At 48.9% G+C, this 21,783-nt stretch overlaps 1 protein-coding gene across 10 annotated transcripts in view; it reads left to right on the top strand.

The window, feature by feature from the left end:
* The window catches only part of nav3 (neuron navigator 3), a 579,072-nt gene that overhangs the window by 519,866 nt on the left and 37,423 nt on the right, over positions 1-21,783 (top strand). For 8 of the 10 annotated variants that reach the window (XM_078417165.1, XM_078417159.1, XM_078417163.1 and 5 more), the window contains 6 exons: positions 7,047-7,185; positions 9,859-10,135; positions 13,678-14,374; positions 15,035-15,484; positions 16,024-16,089; positions 19,859-19,900. In XM_078417165.1, coding sequence (XP_078273291.1) covers positions 7,047-7,185; positions 9,859-10,135; positions 13,678-14,374; positions 15,035-15,484; positions 16,024-16,089; positions 19,859-19,900 — 1,671 coding nt within the window. The remainder of the gene's footprint in view (positions 1-7,046; positions 7,186-9,858; positions 10,136-13,677; positions 14,375-15,034; positions 15,485-16,023; positions 16,090-19,858; positions 19,901-21,783) is intronic. The other 2 variants (XM_078417162.1, XM_078417167.1) reach the window with 1 other exon arrangement.

Below are 21,783 nucleotides of genomic sequence, written 5' to 3'. Positions count from 1 at the left end.
CCAAGGAGATGTGAGAGAGTGGGGTGATGGAGTGGGGTGATGGAGTGGGGTGATGGAGTGGTGGATGGATGGAGGGAGGGGTTGAGGGGTGGATGGATGGAGGGAGGGGTTGAGGGGTGGATGGATGGAGGGAGGGGTTGAGGGGTGGATGGATGGAGGGAGGTGCTGTGGGATGAGAGAAGGAGGGAGAGGTTGGAGGATGGGTAGAAAGAGGAGTGCTTGAGGAATGGTGGTAGGAGGGAGCATTTGATGGATTGGAAGAAGGAGGGAGCGGTTGAGGAGGCATGGATGGAGGGGGCAGTTGAGGAATGGATGGAGGAGGGAGGGGATTGAGAGATGGATGGTAGGAGGAAGTGGTAGAGGAGTGGATGAAAGGAGAGACTGGATGAGCAGACAGGTGCCGGAATGGAATGAAGACTGATGTGAAGAGGTGTGCAGGGGTGATTTACAACTGTGGAGAAAAGGAATAGGTGACGTCTCAGGCCAAAACCTTTCTTCAGACCCGTAACATCACCTATTCCTTTTATCCAGAGATGTCGTCAGACCTGCTGAGTTACTCCAGCATTCTGTGTCTATCTTCGGTGTAAACCAGCATCTGCAATTCCTTCCTGCACATTTGGTCTGCATGCTATCCATTTGTTGCATGCTATCCAGTGACTGAACAGGGTATAGGTGATTACAATCAAGCCATCCACAGGGTACAGATATAGGATAAAGGGAATAACGTTTAGTGCAAGGTAAAGTCCGATTAAAGGTCGTTTGAAGGTCTCCAATGTGGTAGATGGTAGGTCAGGACCGCTTTCTAGTTGGTGAAAGGATGGTTCAGTTGCCTGATCTCAGTTGCCTGGGAATATGCAGGGATATGCAGAGAATGGAGGGATATGGATCACATGCAAGCATAAGGAATTACTTTAAGTAGGTATCATATTCAGCACAGACATTGTGGGCTGAATGGACTGTTCCTGTGCTGGACTGTTCTGCAGCTGATCGACTAACTTGAAAGGCTTCCACTCTTTATTGTTTATAAAGTGCTGACGTGCGTTACAGATTTGATAACAGCGTGATTTCCAGGGGTTAAAAACGTTTGAATTAAATTGTGTTTTTCTAACAACTGTGAAAGAAAATGCCGTGTGAGAAAGATTGTGCCGTGGTCCTTGGGACCCATGACATCCAAGTTTGCCAATGGCGTAAAGATAGGCGAGAGAGGAGGTTGTGAGGAGCGCACAAAAGGGCAGCAAGAGGGTTGAGTGAGTGGGTGGGCGGGAAGGCAAATAATGCGGGGAAATGTGGGGTTAAAGGTGAGGCGGCACGGTGGCGCAGCGGTAGAGTTGCTGCCTCACAGGGCTCGACAGAGACCCGGGTTCGATCCTGACTACGGGTGCTGTCTGTCTGGAGTTTGCACGTTTTCCCTGTGAACAAATGGGTTTTGTCCGGGTGCTCCTGTTTCCTCCCACATTCCGAGGACGTGCAGGTTTGTAGGTTATTTGGCTTCTATAAATTGCCCCAAGTGTAATGATCATGTAATGATAGACAGGGTGAATGTATATGGTATGCTATTTGAGAACTAGATGGCATAGGTGTAAGGTGAGAGGGGAAAGCTTTAGTAGGAACATGAGAGGCAACTTATCCACACAGAGGGTGGTGTGTACATGCATACTGGGCTAGTACCATTTGCCTGGGGCATTTGGGGCATATATCTCTCAACCCTTCCAATCCACATATCTATCCAGATGTCTTATAAATGCCTTCATTGTATCCACTTCTATAGCTTCCTCTGGCAACTCATTCCACATACAGACTAACCTCTGAGTGAAAAGGTTGCCCTGTAAGAGGTCCAACTTAAATCTCTTCCCTCTCACCTGAAGCCGATGCCCTCTAGTTTTAGAATCCTCTACCCTGGGATGAGAACTGTGTGTGTTCACTTTATCCATGTCTGTCATGATCTTGTACACCTCAATAACATCAATCTCAGCCTCCTGCGCTCTGAAGAAAAAAAGTACCAGCCTATCCAACCTCTCCCTATAACTCAAGCCCGCAAGCCCAGGTAACATGTGTAGGAAGGAACTGCAGATGCTGGAAGATAATCATATTATGCATGGGCAGCTTACAACCCAACGGGATGAACGTTGATTTTTCTAACTTCAAGTAACCCCTGCATTCCCTCTCTCCCCCCCTCTCACACCCTAGTCCCCCCTGACAAGATCCACTGTTCGCATCCCTGTATCCCTTCGTTATCACCTCTTCCCCAGCCAACAATGGGCCATTATGGGCTCCACCCTTCCTTGGTCATCTGCCGCCAGCCCTGATTGGTTCTGACATTTTCTTACCTCCATTTCTCCCCCCCCCATCCCACCTCTACTTTCAGTCTGAAGAAGGGTCCTGACCCGACCCAAAACGTCACCTGTCCATTTTCTCCAGAGGTGCTGCCTGACCCGCTGAGTTACTCCAGCGCTTTGTGTCCAAACCCAGGTAGCATCCTGGTGAATCTCTATGGCACCCTTTCCAACTTTAGGGCACACCTCCTGTAGCTGGGCACACAGTGCTCCGTGTAGTCCCACCAACAAAGGTCACGGCGCAAGGTTGGGTTTCCCTGAGAGATGGTAGCCACTCTTCCTCTGCTTTTGTTAGCTGATCGTTGGGGAAATGGCACACTTGTTATTTTCTTGGCTTGGTTGTGCATGAAGATGTTGCCTGTCTCTGAGGGTCCCTGACAGAGATGTCCGTTCTGCTGCCTGATTTTCCACAGTGCTTTTACACAGGGTCATGTTGTAGATATATAAGACGTTGGCGCGGCCACATTTTAGTTTAATTTAGTTTATTGTCATGAGTACTAAGGTACAGTGAAAAAGTTTTTTTTGCATGCTATCGAGTCATTGGAAAGACAATACAATTGAGCCATTCACAGTTAGTGCAAGATAGAGTCCAGTACGGTCCGATCAAAGATAGTCCGGGGGTCTCCAATGAGGTAGATGGTAACTCAGGACCGCTCTCTAGTTGTTGATAGGATGGTTCAGTTGCCTGATAACAGGCGGGAAGAAACTGTCCCTGAATCTGGAGGTGTGCGTTTTCACACTTCTGTACCTCTTGCCTGATGGGAGAGGGGAGAAGAGGGAGTGGCCGGGGTGAGACTCATCCTTGATTATGCTGGTGGCCTTGCTGAGGCAGCGTGAGGTGTAAAGTATTGTGTTCAGAGTATTTGTTTAGAGTATTGTGTTCAGTTTTGGTTACCATGTTATAGGAAAGATGTTGTCAAGGGTGCAGAGAAGATTCAAGAGGATGTTGCCAGGACTCAAAGGCCTGAGCTATGGGGAGAGATAGCAGACTCGGGCTTTATTCCTTGGAGCGCAGGATGGTGATCGTAGAGAGATGTACAAAATCATGGGGGGAGTAGCTCAGGTAAGTGCAGTCTTTTGCCCAGAATAGGGGAATTGAAAACCAGAGGACACAGGTTTAAGGTGAGGTGGGAAAGATTTAATAGGAGCCTGAGGGGTAACTTTTTTACACAAAGGGTGGTGGGTGCCTGGAAGAAGTAAATGATGATGGATAGGTAGAGAAAGAGAACGAGGGGGAGAGATTGAGAGTGAGAAAGACAATGAGAAAGGAATAGATAGATGGAGATTGATGATGTGAATATCATGTATATGGAACAAGCTGCCAGAGGAGGTAGTTGAGGCAGGTGCTGTATTGCCACATTGAAGAAACATTTACAGTGAATTCAGAGGGATGTGGGTCAAATGCAGGCAGGTGGGATTACTGTAGATGGGACATGTTGGCCGGTGTGGGCAAGTTGGGCCGAAGGGCCTGTTTCCACGTTGCATGACTCTATGACTCTCTGACACCCAGTTTCATCTGGGTTCCAGCTCCCTCTGCTCACAAGACGTGGGTGACAGAAACTAATATTGACAAGCTTCACAGATGACTAACCCATAAAGATGTTCACTCTCAACTGGCAGGCTGCACAGGACCCTGCAGCATTGAAATATTTAGTATATGTGTCATTTTAATTCTCCCTCTCTCTTCTTCCCCCAATATCTGAAACCTTTTACTCTTTTGTTTCAGTCCTTCTGTATACTTTTTTTTATTGCTATATCTCGTGATCAATGTAGAAACAAAGAGCAGACACAAGAGGAATAGGTGACGTTTCAGGTTGAGACCCTTCTTCAGTCTGAGAGTCAGTGGATGGGGGAAACTAGAGGTATAGAAACATAGAAAATAGGTGCAGGAGTAGGCCATTCGGCCCTTCGAGCCTGCACCGCCATTCAATATGATCATGGCTGATCATCCAACTCAGTATCCCGTACCTGCCTTCTCTCCATACCCCCTGATACCTTTAGCCACAAGGGCCACATCTAACTCCCTCTTAAATATAGCCAATGAACTGGCCTCAACTACCTTCTGTGGCAGAGAATTCCACAGATTCTCTGTGTGAAAAAAAACTTTCTCATCTCAGGTACAGAGCAAATCAGAGCCGGCACTGATGGCCAAAGAGCCCGCAAGGGTCCATTGTTGGCTGTGGAACAGGTGATAACTAAGGAATATGTGGATACGAACAGTGGAACTGACTAGAGTGGGGAAGGGAGAGGGAGAGAGAGAGAGAGGGAATGCAAGGGTTACTTGAAATTGTAGAAATCAATATTCATACAGCTGGGTTGTAAGCTGCCCAAGCGAAATATGAGGTGCTGTTCCTCCAGTTTGCGCGTGGCCTCACTCTGACAGCGGAGGAGGCCCAGGACAGAAAGGTCGGTGTGGGAATGGGCAGGGAAAATGTTTAGCAGATGGGAGATCGCGTAGGCCAAGGCGGACTGGGCGTAGGTGTTCAGCGAAACAATCGCCCAGTCTGCGCTTTGTCTCGCCGATAAATAGGAGTCTACACCTAGACCAACGGCTACAGTCGATGAAGTTGGAGGAGGAGAAAGTGACAAAGAACTGCAGACACTGCTTTACACCTAAGATGAAAGAAGGGGCACCCATCCTCTTTCTCCAGAGACGATGCCTGACCCGCTGAGAGTTACTCCAGCATTTGTGTCAGTGTCATGATCAATCCCGTTAAGATAGGTAAAGGATGTGCAGGGGATGGAGGGATATGGATCACGTGCAGGCGGAGGAGATTAGTTCAACCTGGCATCGTGTTCAGCACAGACATTGTGGGCCGAAGGGCCTGTTTCTGTGCTGTACTGTTCTGCGTTCTACCTTTACACCTCTCTCTACCTGACTACTTCTATTCATAGCATCGATCTCTATCTTTCCATTCTTTCTCATTGTCTTTCGCACTCTCTCTATCACATTCACGATCTCTCCCTCTCATTCTCTTTCTCAACCTATCCATCATCTCTACTCCTTCCATATAATCAATAACCTTTGTGCGAAAAAGTTGTCCCTCGGGTTCCTATTAATTTTGTTCACTCTCACCTTATACCCATGTCCTTTGATTCCTGCTTCCACTACTCTGGGTAAAAGTCTGTGCATTCACTATTGAATGCAAAGACCCATTTGCTTGCCTTTGACCCATACCCCTCTAAACCTTCCCTATCCATGTACCTGTAAAAATGTCCTTTAAATGCTGTTATAATGCCGGCCGCTCGTTCCATAGACCCACCATCCTCTGAGTGAAAATGTTGCCTCTCAGGTTCCTGTTAAATCTTTCCCCTCTACCTGCAAATCTATGCCCTTCTGGTTCTTGATTCCATATTCTAGGTAAAGGACTGTGCATTCACCCCATCCATTCCCCTCGTGATTTTATACAACTCTATTAGTTCACCCCTCAGTCTCCTGCACTCCAGGGAATAAAGTCCTAGCTGGCCCACTACAGCTCGAGCTTTCGAGTCCTGGCAACATCCTCGTAAATCTTCTCTGCACTTTTCCCAGCTCAATGGCATCGTTCCTGCAGCAAGGGTGACCAAAATTAAACACAGTACTCCACGTGAGGCCATACCTTCTCACCTTTATCCATCTCTCTACCTGCCACTGAGTTTCCCCTTTGACACTTACATTTTCACCTTAAATTCATTCCAAATTGGTAAAGACTTGAATCGGTTTTCTCCAATTGAAAGAGGAGAGCCATTCACCTTATATATTCCCCTCATGATTTCGTTCAGTTCTATAAGATCACCCCTCATCCTTCTGCGCTCCAAGGAATAAAGCCCTAGCCTGCCCAAGCTCCCCCTGTAGCTCAGGCCTTCGAGTCCTGGCAAAATCCTCATAAATCTTCTCTGCTCCCTTTCCAGCTTGACATCTTTCCAGTTGCATGCTGACCAAAACTGAACGCCGTTCTCTTACATTGCCCCATCTCAGACCACCTCAGGGAGCAACGAAGCTGTGTCTGAAAACTGATTTATGAATATTTTAACACGGATTCTTGCTGAATTTTTAATGAATAATATGGAGCGTCCACCGCCTGATGCACAAGGGTTAGGGAGGGGGAGACAATTCTCAACGCTTGGTATTCTTCACTCAATCAGTCCTTACTTTATTTTAGACTTTAGAGTTGCTGGCTTACAGCGCCAGAGACGCGGGTTCGCGCCTAATTGGCTTGGTAAAAATTGTAATATCCCTAGCGGGTAAGATAGTGCTAGTGCACGAGGATCGCTAGTCGGCACGGACCTGGTGGGCTGAAGGGCCTGTTTCCGCGCTGTATCTCTAAACTAAACTAAAGTGAACTAGAGAGGATGTGGCACTGTGCCGCCCCTACAGCAAGTGTCAATGATGGGGAGTCTGGTCTGTGTCATCTATAACTGTAAAGAGAGGTCCAAGTAATTGATGGATCTCCACTCAGGTAGAGCTGTGACGGAAGGAACTGCAGATGCTGCTTTACACCGAAGATAGGCACTGAATGCTGGAGTAACTCAGCGGGACAGGCAGCATCTCTGGAGAGAAGGAATGGGTGACGTTCGGGGTCGAGAGAATGAAGAAGGGTCCCGACCCGAAACGCCACCCATTCCTTCTATCCAGAGATGCGGCCTGTCCCGCTGAGTTACTCCTGCATTTTGTGTCTACCCGCTCAGGTAGATGCTGGCTGACGGAGGCCTTTTTCTGTGTTCTTCCTCCAGCTGGGATGACAGCAGTTCAGTCAGCAGTGGTCTCAGCGACACCCTCGATAACCTCAGCACGGACGACATGAACACCACCTCATCCATCAGCTCTTATTCGAACATCACCGCGCCTTCCAGGAAAAACACCGGCACTCAGGTACGTTGACTGCATCAGTCTCTCCGTGTTCTGGAGGATCGATGAAGGACGAAATGTAAAGACGAGTACTGGGGAAGGTTTACTATCACAACGTAAAAAAATGAGAGGGGAAACTGGAGAAGACCCAGGGAGGTAAAGGTCACGGGGAGAACGTACAAACTCTGTACAGACATCACCCGCAGTCAGGATCGATCCTGGGTCTCTGGCGCTGTGTTCATGGTGAGAGGAGAAAGATTTCCCAGGAACCTGAGAGGTAACCGTTTCACTCAGAGGGTGTAGGGTGTATGGAACGAGCTGCCAGAGGAGGTAGTTGAGGCGGACACAATAACATAATTTGAAGGACACTTGGACAGGTACATGGATAGGATAGGTTTAGAGGTGAGAATCTATAACCGTGGAAATTGTATTAGAATTGTAATTGGTCCTTAATTTTATCTGTTACGCCCCTTTTTCCTTTCTGTATAAAAAAGTAAACAATCGTGGAAAGGTTGTTCTTCCCCTCCCCTGAGTTGAGATCTTTTCAGACACTAGTATTGTGTGTGGAGATCCTCACGGGAAAGAACCCCACTGTGGAATAAATCTGATGTGCTCATCCAGTATTACGTGTGTTGTTATTCAGACTGAAGGTAAAGAACTCGGATTATCAGAGGGATATGGGACAAACACAGGCAGATGGGACTATTAGTGGGGCATGTTGGTCGGCGTGGGCAAGTTGGGCCGAAGGGCCTGTTTCCACACTATGACACTATGACTAATTGTGTTGCATGTCTAGTCCACTTCGCATTTTGGCTCCATAAGACATAGGAGCAGAATGAGGCCATTCGGCCCATTAAGTCTGCTCCATCATTTGATCATGGCTGATCTATTTTTCACAATTAACCTCATTCTGCTGCCGTCTCCCCGTAATCTTTGACGCCTTTACCAATCAAAAACCTATCAATCTCCACTTTAAAAATACCAAATGACGGCCTCCACTGTGGCAATTAATTCCACAGATTCACCACCTTCTGACTAAAGAAATTGCGCCTCATGTCCTTTCTAAAGGTACGTCCTATTATTCTGAGGTGATGACCTTTGGTCCTAGACTCTCCAACGAATAGAAACATCCTCTCCACATCCACTCTATCTAGGCTCATTTAGTGACAGGTGGTGTGCAGAAAGAATGATTATTTGTGTTTCCAATGGATTTTGCCTAACATTCTGCTGCTAAGCTGGGAAGGGTGCAGAGAAGATTGACAAAGATGTTGCCAGGGCTCGAGAGGCTGAGACGTAGGGAGAGGTTGGGCAGACGAGGACTTTGTTCCTTGGAGCGCAGAAGGATGAGTGGTGATCTGAGGGTGTTTAAAATCATGAGGGAAATCGACAGGGTGAATGCACAAATTCTTTTACCCAGAGTAGGGGACATAGGTTTAAGATGAGAGGGGAAATGTTTAATAGGAATCTTTTAAATCTTTAGGCAACTATTTCACTCAGAGGAGGTGTGTATATGAATGAGCTGTCAGGGGAGCTAGTTGAAGCAGGTACTGTAACAGCATTTTAAAAGACATTTGGATAGGAAAGGTTTAGAGGGATATGGTCCAAAGGTAGGCGAACGGGACTAGCTTAGATGGGGTGTTTTGATTGGCATGGGCGAGATGGGCCAATGGGCCTGTTTCTCTGCCGTAAGCCTCTCTGACACGGTGATCAAAATGTCAGCATCCACTCACATTCAGGTTGAATTTTACTCACTTTTGATCATTCATAAAGTATTTATGATCACCATTTTGCAAATTCCTCGGTGCAATACATGCGCCGGTCCCCACTGAATCATGCCCTCCCACGCCTCTCCTAAGTAAATGCTTTCTTCTTTGACAATGACACATTAACATGAAACTTTAATCATCGCCTCCGCTCGTCCTCGGGTGTCGAGAGGATGTTTCCACACGTGAGTGAGAATTTATTTTATTGATGCAGCGCAGAGCCAAACCCTTCGGCTCACCCGGTCCGCACCGACTGGCGATCACCCCAAACACCAGCACAATCCTACACATTAGGGACGATTTACAATTGTTTCAACCAAAGCCAATTAACCTACAAACCTGCACCTACTTGAATTGTAAGGGGAAACCGAAGCACCCAGAGAAAGCCAACGTGGTCACAGGGAGAGCGTACAAACTCAGTACAGCCAGCACCCATAGCCAGGATCGAACCCAGGTCACTGGCACTGCGAGGCAGCAACTCTACCGCCGTGCCACACTGTCCTGCCCACAATTATCTGCAAATTCCATAATAAACAATAAATAAAAGTTCAGTATATATATATATAGATGTATATTTGTGCAAAGCCAAGAACTATGCCCCTCCCCCCCTCCCAGTCTATATAGTTGGAGCCTATTTGGAGGTTGCAGTGTTTAATGGCCCGATGTTTAGCTACTAACCATCAGCTGCTCCTGAACCTGGATGTTACAGTTTGCAGGCTCCTATCTTCTCGATGGCAGGAGTGAAATGAGAGCGAGGCCAGAGAGAATATGGGAAAACGGATGGGAGTGTGGGAGAATGAAATGGGATGGGCGTGAATGGGTGGTTGATGGTTGGCACGGACTCGGCGGGCCGAAGGGCCTGTTTCTGTGCCTCTCTTTCTCTCTTTCTCATTCGAACTCTCTGACCTGTCACCTTCACTCCTCGCCCTCACAGCTCAAAGGAGACTCTGAGAAGCTGCCCTTGTCGGACAATGAGTCAGCCTGGGGCGGAGAGGAGCTGAGGAAGAGCGACGAGGGAGCGGACAGCACCAAGATGGAGGCGGCCGACAGGTGGAAGCGGAATCCCTCGGACCTGTCCGACGACTCGGACAAGGGGCAGAGACCCGCACTGTCCCTGTCCCAGACGGGATCGTGGAGGCGAGGGATGACGGCACAGGGGGGGGTTCCCAGCCCTCGCCCTAAGACTGGCTCACACCCCTTAAAATCCATGGGTACGTTCAGTTCATTATTATCATATCATATCATATATATACAGCCGGAAACAGGCCTTTTCGGCCCTCCAAGTCCGTGCCGCCCAGCGATCCCCGCACATTAACACTATCCTACACCCACTAGGGACAATTTTTACATTTACCCAGCCAATTAACCTACATACCTGTACGTCTTTGGAGTGTGGGAGGAAACCGAAGATCTCGGAGAAAACCCACGCAGGTCACGGGGAGAACGTACAAACTCCTTACAGTGCAGCACCCGTAGTCAGGATCGAACCTGAGTCTCCGGCGCTGCATTCGCTGTAAAGCAGCAACTCTACCGCTGCGCTACCGTGCCGCCCGGTACTGAGGGACAATGAGAAGCTGTTGTTTGTAAGCTCTCCAGTCAGCGAAAAGCCTATACACAATTACAATCAAGACGTCCACAATTTAGTTGAATTTAGTTTAGTTTAATTTAGTTTCGTTTAGTTTATTGTCACATGTGCCGAGGTACAGTGAAAAGCATTTTTGTCGCGTGCTACGCCGTCAGAAAAAAGACAATGCATGATGACAATCAGTGTACAGATACAGGGTAAAGGGTACACATTTAGTTTCGTTTTGTTTAATTTTTTAACGTGTACCGAGATACAGTGAAAAGCTTTTGTTTGTGTGCTATCCGGTCAAAGAAAAGCCTATACATGATTACAATCAAGCTGTCCACAGCACACAGATACAGGATACAGGGTACAACATTTATTTTAGTTTAGTGTATTGTTGTACTGATGTACAGTGAGAAGCTTTTTGTTGCGTGCTATCCAGTCAGTGGAAAGACTATAATAATGCATTTTATTTATATAGCGCTTTTCATATACTCAAAGACGCTTTACAGAGATTTAGAGAACATAGGGAAATGAATAAATAGATAAATAAGTAAATAAGTAAACGAACAGAGAAAGGAGGCAGAAGGTGAGGTGACCTTCAGTGGTTGAAGGCAGTACTGAACAGGTGAGACTTCAGCGATGTTTTGAATGTGGTGAGTGTGGAGGAGTCTCTAACGGTTTGGGGTAGTGAGTTCCATAGGGTGGGAGCAGCGATGGAGAAAGCCCTGTCCCCCCAGGATCTGAGTTTGGTCCGGATGTGGGGGGATAGGAGATTGGCAGCAGCAGAGCGGAGGGTGCAGGTGGGAGTGTGCCTGTGGAGGAGGTCGGTCAGGTAGGATGGGGCCAGGTTATGGAGGGCTTTGTAGGTTATGAGGAGGATTTTGTACTGGATTCTCTGGGGGATGGGGAGCCAGTGGAGTTTGTAAAGGACGGGGGTGATATGGTCACGGATCGGGGTATATACATGATTGCAACCGAGCCATCCACAGTATACAGATAAAAGATCAAGGGAATAATGTTTAGTGCAAGATAAAGTCCAGTAAAGTCCGATTAAAGAAAGCTCAGTGGTCTCCAATGAGGTAGCTAGGAGGTCAGAACCGCACTTGGCTGATGTGAGGACCATTCAGTTGCCTGATAACAAACAGTTGGGAAGAGACTGTCCCTGAATCTGGAGGTATGTGTTCTCAAACTTCTGTATCTCTTGCCTGACGGGAGAGGGGAGAAGAGGGAGTGACCAGGGTGAGACTCATCCTTGGTTATGGAGGTTTTGATGTGGTTATGCTTTATTCTTAATTGTTAACTGTATGTTTGTGTTGTCATTTGTGAGCGGAGCACCAAGGCACATTCCTTGTATATGCATACTTGGCCAATAAACTTATTCATTCATTCATTCATTCATTATGCTGGTGGCCTTGCTGAGGCAGCGTGAAGTGTAGATGGAGTCAATGGAAGGGAGGCTGGTTCTTCTCATGGTAGAGGTGGGGAGAGATCTTACCGAGCTAGGCCCAAAGTGCCGGAGAAACTTAGCGGGTCGGGCAGCATCTGTGGAGGGAGTGGACAGTCAACATTTTGGGTCGGGACCCTTCTTCAGACTGAGAGAAAGCTGGAAAAGAGAGCCAAGAAAATAAAAATTGAAAAAATGAATAGGATCGTATCTTCCGCTTTCTCCTCCAATCATTCTGAAGAAGAGTCCCAACGTGAAATGTTGCCTGTCCATTCCCACCATTTTCTGCCTGACTCACTGAGTTCCTTCAACACTTTCTTTGTGTTTTGCTCAATGTTCCAGCATCTGCGGCCTCTTGTGTCTCTGGGAGATATTATTGATATTGCTGTATTTTGGTCAAGTCTACCGAGACACACTATGTGTGTGTGTGTGCTTTCCAGTCAAATCAAATCATACTGTACATGAGTACAATCTAGCCGTAGTGCAAAGAGAAAAATACAGGAAATACACTGCCGAATGAAATAATGTAATGGCATTATGATGGTTACAGTTACGGAGGAAAAGTGCGATGTTCGCAATGAGGATGATGGGAAGATCAATATTATAACCTAGCTTATAGTCTGGTAATGGTGGGCTAGGAGGAGTTGGAAGGTCTGTGGTCGACAAGGAATCAATGGGCCGAAGGGCCTGTATTAGTCATGACTTCAGCATTATAAAATCCAGTTCGGAATTCAGGGTGTAGAGAGAGCTGGATGTAATTGGAACAAAGGAGCAGGGTAAAGTTTAAGGGTAAAGTTAGATACGATTGCCTTTAAAAGTTTAAAGATCCTATTAAGCCACCTGGGAGGCTGAAAAGGCAATGGGATGAGTTTGGTGTGGGTGGAGGAGCACTATACCAGCGGGCTTTGAGCATAATTTTCTGAAACAACATTAGTACCAGAGTGCAGAATGTAGTGTTATTCTGTATAGCTTTAATAGAGAAAAAGTCCAATGACTGCAGTGAGGTAGGTTGGAAGATCAGGACTGCTCCTTAGCTTATGGGAGGACCATTAAGTAGTGTATAATAGCGGGGAAGAAGCCGAGTCCTGAGTCTGGTGGTACTTTCCTGGATAATACACAATAGTGGTATTGAATTAGAAGATCATGTTCTTAGTGAAGACATAAGGAACTGCAGATGCTGGTTTACAGAAAAAGACACAAAGTGCTGGAGTAACTCAGCGGCTCAAGTAGCACCTCTGGAGAACATGAACAGGTGACGTTTCGGATCGAGACCCTTCAGACTGAATGTAAGAGGGGAGGGAAGAAAGCTGTAAGGGAGGAGGGGCAGGACGAAGCATGACAGGTAATAGGTGGATGCAGGCGAGGGGGGGAGGGTTTGATTGGCAGACGGTTGGACAAAGATGATAAAACAGGTGTGAGAGAAAAGGATTGAGGAGTTGCGAATTGTGAAGCAAGAGGAAGGAATGTATGGTGGAGGTGGAGGTGGAGGGGGGAGGTAGAAATAGACGTGTCCAGGTGGGGCACCAGGGAAATGGGGGTGGGGTGGGGTGGGGGTGGGGGGGGGGGGGGGGGAGAGGGAAGGTAGTGTGGTTTCCAGAAATGATCTAAAATTAGAGAATTCAATGTTCATAATGAATGTAGCCGCAGGGCTAATGGGCTGAATGGCCTGCTTCTGTCTCTCGTGTTCAGCTGTGCTGTCTCTGTGGGTTAATCGTCTGCGTTTTGCGTGTCCGCTGCAGGTAAAATGGAGGAGGCCAAGGTTCTGGAGAAGGGGAAGGTGTCCCTGAAAGGGACGTGCACCCAGCCATGCCCGCCAGAGGGGGGCAGGAGCAGCGGAGACGAGGGGAAGAAGCCGCCCTCGGGGATGGGCCGGACGCCCACCGTCTCCTTCGGTTTCAAGAAGGCGGGGGTGTCGGTGTCTGCAGGCACCACCGCGAGCGGGGTGACAGTGTGCAGCGGGTCAGCCACGCTGGGGAAGGTGCCCAAGTCGTCCGGCATCCCCAGCAAAGGCGGCACGGGCAGGAAGACCAGCCTGGACGGCTCGCAGAACGAGGAGGACAGTGTGCTGCTGCCCAGCTCCAGGAGCAACCTTCAGTACCGGAGCCTGCCCCGGCCCGCCAAGTCCAGCGTGGGCAACGTGGGCAGCAGGGGCGGGCAGCGGTCCAGCAGCATCGAGACGGGCGGAGCGGCCAAGCCACCGCCCTCCTCCGCTCCCCCTCCCGCCTCCTCCAAGCTGAGGGAGCCCTCCAAGGTCAGCTCGGGCCGCTCCAGCCCCGTCTCTGTCGACCGGGACAAGGTGGTGGTGTCCGACTCGGAGAGTGCGGGGCTGTCGACCTCGCCCAAGTCCAGCCCCCCACCCCCCGGGGGCCCAGGGCCGGCCGGGCTCAGGCAGCAGGGGTCCAAGTACCCCGACATCTCGTCGCCCACCTTCCGCAGGTCAGTGGTGGTCATGTCGTGGGGAGGGGTTGCGTCTGGCTCCAGACTGTCTGGTTCCCTTCTCCAAACTGAGTTTGTGTTGACGTTTATTATTGTCACGTGCACAGAGGTACAGTGAAGAGCCTCGATAGAGATACAGCGTGGAAACAGGCCCTTCAGCCCACTGCGTCCGTGCTGACCAGTGATCACCCCATGCACTAGCACTATCCCACGTACTAGACACAGTTTACAGGAGCCAATGAACCTACAAACCCACTGAGTCCACACTGACCATCAAGAGAAGAATGTTCTTTTCATTGAATTGATTAAAAGATACAGCATGGAAACAGGCCCTTTGGCCCACCGAGTCTGCTCCAACCATTGATCTTCCGTTCACACTAGTTCTACGTTATCCCACTTTCTCGTACACTTTCGACACACTAGGGGCAATTTACAGAGGGCCAATGACCCTACAAACCCGCACGTCTTTGGAATGTGGGTGGAGACCCGAGCACCTGAAGAAAACCCACGCGGATACGGGGAGAACGTACAAACTCCGTACAGACAGCACCCATAGTCAGGATGGAACCCGGGCCTGTGGCGTTGTACGGCAGCAACTCTACCCCCAATGCCGCCGGCCTGCCCTACCATCTGGTTTACTCCATTCTCTTTCTTCCACAGGTTGTTTGGAGGGAAGACAACTGCAAAGCCAGGCGGTGTGCCTGGCTCAGACTCGGTGAAGAGCCCCACCATCATCTCCAGCCCTCACGCCTCACTGCCCCGGCAGGGCAGCCTGGACTCCCCTTCCACTGGGAGCGGAGTGGGGGGCAAGGCCTTGGAGCAAGCCCCGGAGGGCTGCGGGCTGAGCCAGTCGCTAGCGTCAAGCCCGGCCTCCCTCCACTCCCTGACCTCCAGCGGGCACCAGTTGACGGCCAGTCTCAGCAGCTCCCCGGGGGGCAGTAAGGACACCCTCAGCTACCCCTCCCTCAGCAGCCTGCACACCAGCTCCGAGTCCATCGACCTGCCCGTCAGTCACCACGGCTCGCTGTCCGGCCTCACCACCATGTCCAGGAGCGAAATGCAGAGCCTGCTCATGAGGACAGCGAGCGTCAAGTCAACTCTGAGCGAGAGGTGAGTTGGGAGTCCTTTGCTCACCTTGCTGTTGAATGACGATCTCCTCAAGCATGTAGAAAACTGAAACAACACAGCATAGAGTCACAGAGCTGTGCAGCACAGAGACTGGCACTTCGGCCCACATTGTCCATGCCAACCAAGTTGGCATTCTGGAGGCATACTTGTACAGTCATACAGCACGGAAACAGACCCTTTGGCCCAACTTCCCCATGCCGGCCAAAATGCCCCTTGTACACTAGTCCCACCTGCCTGTGTTTGTACCAGATCGCAGGCAGGTGGGGCATGTTGGTCGGTGTGGGCAAGCTAGGCTGAAGGACCTATTTCCACGCTGTGTGCCTCTATGACTCTCGGACAGATCATTCTACCCCATCGCAAGCAATTACCCCCAAAAAAATCCTATTGGCCTCCGAGATCTCGTGTACAGTTTGACCATTTTTTTGCTTTGGAGAGATGTTAATGTTTGTTTCCCATTTTTGTTCCCTTCTTCCTGCTGTTCACACTATCTCTTCATCTCCCTCTCTCGTCCCGACTATTAGTCCCTTCTGTTTCCTTGTCAATGTTCCTCGTTGTCGCAGGATCACCCAGTCCTGGAGGCGAGACAGGTAAAAGAGCCGGCGGTTTCCCACCTGAGAGGTTTCAAGACCAGAATCTGCAATCAAATCCCATTAGACACGCAGATTTAAAGATGATACGTTAGCCGTACCTTAAAAAGGAATTTGTACGTCTCTGCGAGCTTGCTCTCTGAACTTGTGTTTCCACTGCGGAAATTCACTGAAGACAGACACAAAATCTTTAGAGGTGTATCAAATCATGAGAGGAATAGATCGGGTAGACGCCCAGAGTCTTTTGCCCAGAGTAGGGGAATCGAGAACCAGATGACATAGGTTTAAAGTGAGGAGGGAAAGATAGGAATCTGAGGGGTAACTTTTTCACATAAGGGTGGTGGGTGTAGGGAACGAGCTACTGGAGGAGGTAGTTGATCCCCATTCTTTGTTTTCTGTCTGCCAACCAATTTTCCATCCATGTCAGTACCCTACCCCCAATACCATGTGCTCTAACTTTGCCCACTAATCTCCCAATGTGGGACCTTGTCGAAGGCTTTCTGAAAGTCGAGGTACACCACATCCACCGGCTCTTCTCTGTCAATTTTCCTAGTTACATCCACAAAAGTTCCAGATGGGACATGATGGTCAGTGTGGGCACGCTGTAGGACTATCTATGACTCTGAAATGCTGGAGTAAATCAGTGGGTCAGGCAGCATCTTTGGAGAAAAAGTAGAGGTGACGTTTTGGGTCGATACCCTGCGTCACCTGAGAGTCAGGGGAGAGGGAAACTAGAGGTATGAAAAAGTACAGAACAAATCAGAGCCGGCACCGATGGCCAAGATGCCCACAGTGGTCCATTGTTGGCTGTAGAGGAGGTGATGACGAAGGGATACGAAAAGCGAAACTAGTAGGATGACGTGGGCGGGGGAGGGACAGAGAGAGGGAAAAGCAGAGAGAGGGACAGAGAGAGGGGGGTTACTTGAAATTAGAGAAATCAGTACTCATGCTGCTGGGTTGTAAACTGCCCAAGCGAAATTTGAGGTGTTGTTCCTCCAATTTGCGTGTGGCACCACTCTGACAGTGGAGGAGACTGACTTGCTGGGGACCCTGGCATTCGCTGGAGGTGACTTACTGTGGGTAAGCTCTCTGAGAGAGCCCAGTCAAATTACTGGCCCAAAGCCTTGACCAGCTCATGTTCATTCCAACGTCGACCTGCCTCCCAGAGAAGTCTTGAGAGGGGCAGATTTGGAGAGAATGTTTACTCTGTGGGAGAATCTACTCTTTAAAAATGCGGCGACATCATTTTAGCGAGAGATATGGTGATTTTACTTGTGTGCAGTTCGAGCCGTCCCACCACATGAAGGATGTGAGGGCTATGGAGAGGGTGCTGAGGAGGCTTGCTGCAATGCTGCCTGGATTAGAGGGTATGCTGTAAATCGAGGTTCGACAGACTTGGATTGTTTTCTCTGGAGCGTTGGAGGCTGAGGGGAGATCTGATGGAGGTATAAAAAAATCATGAGAGGCATAGATAGTGTAGACAATCACAAGCTTATTCCCAGAGTGGAAATGTCAGTGACTAGAATGCATAGTTTTAAAGTCAGAGGGGCAAGTTTAAAAGAGATGTGGAGGGCAAGTTTTTTTACATCGAGGGTGGTGGGTTCCTCGAACGTATTGCCAAGGGTGGGGGTGGAGGCAGATAAGATTTTGGTGTTTGAGAGGCTTTTAGATGGGCACATGGATATGCAGGGGATGGAGGGATATGGATCCCACGCAGGCAGAGGAGGTTAGTATAACTTGGCATCATGTTCTGTGCAGACATTGTAGGCCGAAGGCCCTGCTGTGTTATTCGATGTTCTCAGAGGTGCATGGGTCTTTTGGAGCTCTGTTCTCAAGGGCAATGGAAGCAATTATTTTAAGGCGGGGAGGGAAAGATACACTGATCTTCCCCTAGAGGGATAGATAGAGATAAATAAGCAGGTGAAAGGTTATTAGAGGTTACAGTCACCACAGTCATGACCAGTTAATACAGGTCCACCACCGATTTTCCAGCAACTGGTGGTCTGGCACCTCCTTTAATCCGGACAAAATTACAAGAGTGCACTTGACATTCCCCCACCGGAGATCACCGGATAATATGGCACGGCTATGGAACCAGATTCCCGAGCCTCGGCCACAGGCGGGCAGATTCAACCCGCCGATCGGCCGTGGAAGTCCCGATGAAGTTGAGATCGGCCGCCTCACCCTGCCTAGGCACCACATTCCCGGGGAGGGGGGTTCAAATGCACTCACGTAATTTAATCCGGACTCACGTCGGGATTAAAGCTAGTGCCGCATTACCAGTTGGACCTGTACATCATGGAAACCCGAGCGACCTTCTTGTTCCCCCTGTAATCTTACAGGAGAACGGAGCTTTTGATTTAAGACAATTGCCAAAGGAGTTTGTGTGGAGATGAGGAAAATTATTTTTAAGCAATGAGGTGCGACTGGGAACACGTGATCGGAAAAGGCAGCAGAGGCAGGTTCTACAGGAGCATCCCAGCGGAGAATTGGGAAATAATTGGATTTGCGAGGGGGGACGGAACAGGGGAGCGGGATTAATTGAAGACTCTTTCATTGCGTTGTCATGGCGACCCCTTGCTTGGCTATCTAATTCCACACTTGCTTGCCACGGTTTCTCCCTAACCGAGCCTGTTAATCCTACAGCTTCAGATTTACCTTCCAAGCAGTTGTCTAAACACCGCAGAAATAATCACTTTGGAAACACTGAGTGCTTCACTCAGACCACGAGACATAGGAGCAGAATTAGGCTATTCAGCCCACCGAGACCACTCCGCCATTCAATCATGGCTGGTCTATCTTTCCTTCTCAACCCCGTTCTCCTGCCTTCTCCCCGTAACCGTTGACACCCTTACTAATCAAGAACCTGTCAATCTCCGCTTTATAAATACCCAATGACTTGGCCTCCACAGCCGTCTGCGGCAATGAATTCCACAGATTCACCACCCTCCGGCGAAAGAAATTCCTCCTCATCTCCATTTGGACTTGGAAGTGTCTCTGCACATTTAAACGACTGAACAAACAGCCTTCAGTATCTTTAGCTAGCAATAGCAAAAGGACAATTTTAGCTGTTAAAAAGAGCTTTGCATTTGAAAACACGCAGTGACCGCTGGGTGGTTGGAACAAAACCCTTACTCTGTTATAGCGGACAATCGGCAATAACGGACACCATTCCACCCCCTCTGTTGTCCGTTATAACGAGAGTTATCTGCATTGAGTTACATGACAACTGAACTCTTAACGCATGTTTCCTCTCATGTGCTTTCACCTTGCCCCATGTCAATGCTGGCTGCGATTTCTGGGTTGCTTTTACACTGACCGATTAACCAAGTTTTACTTGCTTAACGTTGCTGGCGGGCAAGTTAACAAGCTGATGCACGAGGAACGGCAGATGCTGGAGTCTTGAGCGAAATGCAAAGTGCTGGAGGAACTCAGCGGGTCAGGCAGCATCAGTGGAGGGAATGCCATGTGTAGTGATGCATGTACTGAACTGTGAACAAAAATGAATTTCACTGTACCTCGGTACATGTGAACACAAAGTACCATTGGACCATTGAATGGACAGACAATGTTTCGGGTGGAGGCCATTCTTCACACTTCTTCAGAAGGGTCTCCACTGGAAACATTGCCTGCCCATTCCCTCTGCAGATGCTGCCTGACCCGCTGAGTTCCTCCAGCACTCTTGTGTTTTGCCTGAGGCTGATGTGGGTGTTGAGGCTCTGATTGATTTTAATTGTTTGCTGATGGGTGTGTCTGTTTGTTTTGACAGTTTGCAACTCGATCGGAACACGCTACCTAAAAAGGGACTGAGGTAGAGATATTTTACTGCTCATTACAATTTGGTGTGAGTTTGTATCAGTGTGGAGTCGGTCTGTGCACGGCGGGAGGGCAAGCTATCACGCCAAGTCAATTGTGTCGTGGATTTGGGAATCGTGCTCAGTGTGCTGGTGGGCGGCAGGGTTAAATAGCATCCTAGAGTCGTACAGCACGGAATCAGGCCCTTCTGCCCTACTTGTCCATGCCAACCAAGAATACCCCATTTAAGCCAGTCTCATTAGCCTACATTTGACCCTTGTCCCTCTGAACTTTTCCTCTCCATGTACCTGTCCTGATGTCCCTCTATATGCTAGTCCCAATTGCCTGCCTTTGGCCCATATCCCTGTAAACCTTCCCTATCCATGTACCCGTCCAAGTGCCCTTTAGCTGTGATTGTACGTGCCTCACCCACCTCCTCTGGCGGCTATACCACCACGCTAAGTGAAAACGTTACCTCTCAGGTTCCTGTTAAATCTTTCTCCTCTCACCTTGAACATAGGCGATGCACAGAGGTAGAGCTGCTGCCTCACAGCGCCAGAGACCCGGGTTCAATCCTGACTAGGGGTGCTGTCTGTTTGTGGAGTTTGCACGCTCTCCCAGTGATCACGTGGGTTTCCTCTGGGTGCACTGGTTTCCACATCCCAAAGACGTGCGGGTTTGCAGGGTAATTGGCTGTTGTATACTGCCCGTAGTTTGCAGTGGATGAGACAGTGGGAAAACACAGAACTAGTGTGAACGGGTGATCGCTGTGGACTCAGTCGCCCAAAGGGCATGTCTCCACGCTGTATCTAAACTAAACTAAATTAAACTAAACTAAACTAAATCTCTCAGATAGCCAGAGGCATTTGAATCCGTTTTCTCCTGTTGAAATGGAAGAACCATTCACCCTATCTATTCCCCTCATGATCTTATACACCTCTATAAGATCACCCCTCAGCCTCCTGCGCTCTAAGGAATAAAGTCCCAGCCTGCCCAACCTCCCTCTGTAGCTCAGGCCCTTTGCTTAAGCTCAATATGTATAATTAAGTCACCCTGCAAGACTTGTTCTTGGCATACTGTGAAAATAAATAAGAACGGGTTGTATTTATTTCCGCCTGCCTCTTTGTCTTTATGCTGCTTGCAAACATTCATTACAACACCACACATTTCTTCTGTGGCCCAATTAGGTCAACACTGCAGCAGTAATGCATTAATCACCAGTGTTGTCGTTCTTTGATGATGCTTCTTTCTCACACCTGGGACTAGTTTAACCTTTTCTCCAAAAAACAGGATGCCCATTGCCTCTTTACACTGCCTTGTGTTACATAGAACAGTGACAGGTCAGGCAGCATCTCAGGAGAGAAGGAATGGGCGACGTTTCAGGTCGAGACCCTTCTTCAGACTCAAGAAGGGTCTAGACCCAAAACGTCGCCCATTCCTTCTCTCCTGAGATCCTGCCTGACCTGCTGAGTTACTCCAACATTTTGTGAATAAATACCTTCGATTTGTACCAGCATCTGCAGTTATTTTCTTACACTTATAGAACAGCGACAGGCTCTTCGGCCCACCATGACGGTGCAGCACATGGTGCCAAGACCATCTCTCACCTGCTTGCACATATTCCATATCCCTCCATTCCCTGCAAATCCATGTGCCTATCCAAACATCTCTTAAACACCACCATCCTATCTGCCTGCACCACCATCCTATCTGCCTGCACCACCATCCTATCTGCCTGCACCACCATCCACGGCAGAGAATTCCAGGCACCCACCACCCTCTGTGAAAAACAAAATGGCTTGCATATTCCCTTTAAACCTTGCCCCTCTCACCTTAAAGCTATGCTCTCTAGTATTTGATTTTTCCATCCTGGGGGATAGTTTCTGACTGTCTACCCTT

This window comes from Rhinoraja longicauda, chromosome 20, assembly GCF_053455715.1.
Source record: "Rhinoraja longicauda isolate Sanriku21f chromosome 20, sRhiLon1.1, whole genome shotgun sequence".
Lineage (NCBI taxonomy): Eukaryota > Metazoa > Chordata > Chondrichthyes > Rajiformes > Arhynchobatidae > Rhinoraja > Rhinoraja longicauda.
This window is presented reverse-complemented; position numbering and strand designations above follow the sequence as displayed.